This window comes from Eurypyga helias, unplaced genomic scaffold, assembly GCF_000690775.1.
Source record: "Eurypyga helias isolate BGI_N326 unplaced genomic scaffold, ASM69077v1 scaffold46064, whole genome shotgun sequence".
In the NCBI taxonomy this organism is placed as follows: Eukaryota; Metazoa; Chordata; class Aves; order Eurypygiformes; family Eurypygidae; genus Eurypyga; species Eurypyga helias.
In genome coordinates, this window is record NW_010247973.1 from 5,392 (window position 1) to 9,625 (window position 4,234).

General features: G+C 48.3%; 1 protein-coding gene across 1 annotated transcript in view; it reads left to right on the plus strand.

The window, feature by feature from the left end:
* Positions 1-3,462, plus strand: part of LOC104509056 (remodeling and spacing factor 1-like) — a gene marked incomplete at both ends in the record, with an annotated part of 4,969 nt that extends 1,507 nt beyond the window's left edge. The window contains 2 exons of the mRNA XM_010150878.1: positions 2,509-2,601; positions 3,257-3,462. Coding sequence (XP_010149180.1) covers positions 2,509-2,601; positions 3,257-3,462 — 299 coding nt within the window. The remainder of the gene's footprint in view (positions 1-2,508; positions 2,602-3,256) is intronic.
* Positions 3,463-4,234: the final 772 nt, after the last annotated feature.

Below are 4,234 nucleotides of genomic sequence, written 5' to 3' on the forward strand. Positions count from 1 at the left end.
GCTATAAGGTCTCCCCGGAGCCTTCTCTTCTCCAGGCTGAACAAGCCCAACTCTCTCAGCCTGCCCCATGGCAGAGGTGCTCCAGCCCTCTGAGCATCTTTGTGGCCTCCTCTGGACTCGCTCCTTCTTTGAGGGAGAGATATTTCCACGTTTCCCTCGCAGGCTGGGAAGGTGCTGCTGACCACTCTCAGCATGCAGAGCCATTTGCTCATGCAAGCAGCAGGTTTTTGTTGGTGTGAAGAGTTCCCCTCTGAAGGCAGAGGCTAACATCTCAGTGGAGCCTGAATCAGAGACCTGTAGCTGAGGGTTATCACAGTAGATCTCGGGAGAAAGCGTGATCATCTGTTTTTTAATTCTCAAAATGTAGTCGCTTTGGTTTCAACAGATGCTTCTTCAGCTCTGACGTCTCGAAGCTGTTGCTGTGACAGTCACCTGCAGGGAGGTTTAGACTACATATCAGAAAGAAGTTCTTCCCGGAGAGGGTGGTGAGGCACTGGAACAGGTTGCCCAGAGAAGCTGTGGATGCCCCATCCCTGGAAGTGTTCAAGGCCAGGCTGGATGAGGCTTGGAGCAACCTGGTCTAGTGGAAGGTGTCCCTGCCCGTGGCAGGGGGTTGGAACTGGATGGGCTTTAAGGTCCCTTCCAACCCAAAACATTCTGTGATTCTATGATTCTGCAGCACCTGAAACTTCCCATCCTCGCTGTCGTATGTAAGGAGTAAGCAGTGAACAGCGACTGGCACACACCTTAGCAAGGGTTCGCTACAGTTTGCCAGCATCTTTCACCTTGCTGAAGATGAGAGAGCAAGCAGAGGAACCTTGTTTTGTCAGCGAGCAGCCTTTCTCTCTTCTATGAGCTTTGGTCTTGCATCAGAGAGGCGCCCCTGTAACATTCCTGGTCGTGGGGCTGGATAAACTACCGGGCGGCAGGATCCGCAGTGACCAGAGGGCACGCTCTTCACCGTTCTTTGTAGGATGTGGTTTAACGTCCGAGTGGGATTTATGGTGTGGCTGAACTGACCTCGTTGCAGCCTTACCCTTGGATCTCCTGGTGTCGGTGCTAGGGACAGCGGAGGGCAGGGAGCAGGGCCCTGGGGACAGAGGTGGAGCAGCGGCACCTTTCTCGGTTGTAGCCCACCTGGAATATCACAGCACGAATCAGCTGATCTGTACTTTTGGGGGTGAAAGGCAGCTTTATTGCCGTTTCCAGAGAAAGCAGCTTTCAGGTGGGATTTAGAAGGTTTCTGAAGTAGCTTCCTGACTGTGTCTTGTGTTTAATAAGGGTTTGGTGACGGGGAGCCTGCGCTGTTTCGTTTGAGACCGTTGGGCAGGGCTTTGCTGCCTTGCAGGTTGGAGGGCGGCGGTACCTGCGGTGCCGATTGAGGCGCTGCTGGGATTAGCTTCTGCCCCTGGCTAACGGGTATGTCCACTGGAAGAGCCTCCCTGACTGGAGATCCCTCTCTCTGCCCTCAATTGATAAGCAGCTCTTCTCTTTTCATGAGAGGCATCCTCAGCATGTCCGTGGAGTTTAGGAAGAGAGGGAATTCCTTCAGTGTTATTCATGAAGCTCGTGCTGATTCAATCTTTTTCCTCCACTGCCACCTTTTTGGTGGGTTTTTTCCCCCGTACTGGTGTCATTGAATCTATTTGCTTTAAGTAAGTTGAAATTGGCTGTACTTTAAAGAATTTAAAATACTTAAGAAGCAGCTTGAAGCCAAAGATATTTTCTAAAGAATAATAATTCCACAGTGTGGAGCGAACATGCGTTGCATTTGTTGTCTGTGGTACAGTTGCAGGACTTGTTGTCTGGAGAGGAACTTATTAGCAGGGTCTGGAGTGACGGGATGAGGAGTAACGGGTTTAAATGGAAAGAATGCAGAGTGAGATTGGATATCGGGAAGGAATTCTTCCTCGGTAGGGTGGTGGGGCACTGGCACAGGTTGCCGAGAGAAGCTGTGGATGCCCCATCCTTGGAAGTGTCCAAGGCCAAGCTGGATGAGGCTTGGAGCAACCTGGTCTAGTGGAAGGTGTCCCTGCCTGTGACAGGGAGTGGGACTGGGTGGGCTTTAAGTCCCTTCCAACCCAAACCAGGGTGACTCGGAGGCCCCAGGAGAGCTTGGCAGCTGATGTGCTGAGTGCTGGGGAGACGTGTAATAAGAAATTGCATCTACTCAGGAGAATTTATATTCTGAATGGGTGAGCCAAAAGTGGGAGATGTTGCGTAGGAAAGACAAGATTAACCCCTCGGTTCAGGGCTGTGCTGCCGAGTGTAAGAGGTTTAGAGAAGGTGGTGGTTATCGCGGCCTCGATGATACATACTCTTCCGTGGAGATTTGCCAGTGCTTCCCAACCTACTCCAGTTTTATTCGTATTTTTTGTGTGAGGCTTTCTGACTTGCAGTCCTGATGAGATCGCGTCTAATGGTTACTGCACTAAGGCTTTATTAATCTGAAGTTTAAAGCTGTTTTTATCCACTAACCCTAGTGATTTTTCATTTTGTGTGTGACAGATATGCCAAGAATTCAACAGCACTTGGGCTTGGGAGATGGAAAAAAAAGGCTACCTAGAAATGAGTGTTGAGTGCAAACTGGGGATTCTGAAGGTACACATCGATCTATTAAGCTTCTAAATGACTTTTTTCTCACTCCCTCAGATATTGTGGAGATTTGGCTTTCTCGCTCATTTAAACATCCTGTGAATTTAGCTTGGCCGTGTTGAATGTGGAGCTGATCCCGTAACAGACATGACATTCATTGCGGTGGGACGGGCCCAAACTCCAGGCGACTCTGCGTAGCGCTCGTGCTTCGTGTGAGAGTGGTTCTCCACGCGCTGCTCTCCGTGGCTAGCTGCCTGCGCGCTACGCTTTTGCAAAAGCTGATCAAACCTGAAGCTGGATAAGCTGATCTGAATCCCAAAGGCAGAGATGGGACTTCATCTTTTCAAGTCTTGAGGAAACCGGCGGGGTTGGCTCCAACTTAACATCTGGGTTTTATTGTAGAGTGAGATCATTTGTATTATGTTAAAAAAAAAAATTGAAATGCAGTTTCTAAGCTGGCCAGGAAAAAAAAAAACCCAAACCCAATAAAAATTCTCTCATTTAAAAACATGGTCTGGAAAAAACCCCAACTGGTAGCTGTAGCTAACTCACTGATCCAAGAGAGAGGCCTAAATAGTTCCAAATGACAGGAAATGAGCTGTTTTTCTCATTTCTGTTTATATTTTGATAGCCTAATAGTCCTACTTTCTCCCTTTTCCAGTATCTCTGCGAATGTCAGTTTGATGACAATCTGAAGTTTAAGAATATAATTAACGAGGAGGATGCTGATGCCATGCGTCTTCAGCCCATTGGGCGAGACAAGGATGGCCTGATGTACTGGTACCAGCTGGATCAAGAACATAACGTCCGGATGTACATAGAAGAGCAGGATGACCAGGATGGATCCACGTGGAAGTGCATCGTTAGGTATTCCCTTTTTTTTTTTCCCCCCCTTTTTCCCCTCGTTTTGTAGGCGCGTTCAGCCGTTTGTGGCTGGGGTTCAGAAATCCGTTTCATAAATGCATTTCTTATGGAGCAGGATTCGTGATGGTCGGATTTTAAGCCTTTGGATGTGTGTTTCGGTGAAAAACCACGCGCAGAAATAACTCGCTGATTTGTTGGTAGTAGCCCGTGTGAGGTTTGTTTTCTGCGAATGCAGCTACACTGGAGGCATGGAAAGGGTGCCAAGAGAAGGCCATCTTGAGGACAGTGACCCCATATTGCACTTCCCAAGTGCCTTGGGAAGTGGAGGAGGACTCCTGCTTCCCTAACTCCTGCTCTATTAAGAAAATTGGAAGCCAACAGTTCTGTTCTTGGGGGAATTGTGTTGTGATTTTAACTTTGTGGAACGACAAAACTGTCCACGATACAAATAGGCACGAAGAGTCCGGAGGAGAATCCGGCTCACCGATCGCTAAGGGTGAGTGCGTGATGTTGATGCGGACTGACGCGTACATGAGTCTGAGCCTCTGGGTGTCAGTTGCTGCAGATTGGTCTGTTAATATTCCAGTGATATTTTTAGCTTCAGACATTTTTGTATCTGCAGCATATTTACATACTCATAACTTCAGTAGCCAAGGGAGTCAGACAAAACTCCTTAAACCACTATCAACGGGCCATAAAATGGTAAATGTTGCCACCAGTGAAATCTAGACAGCTGTCGTGGGTGAGTAAAGTAAATCACAGAATGGTTTGGGTT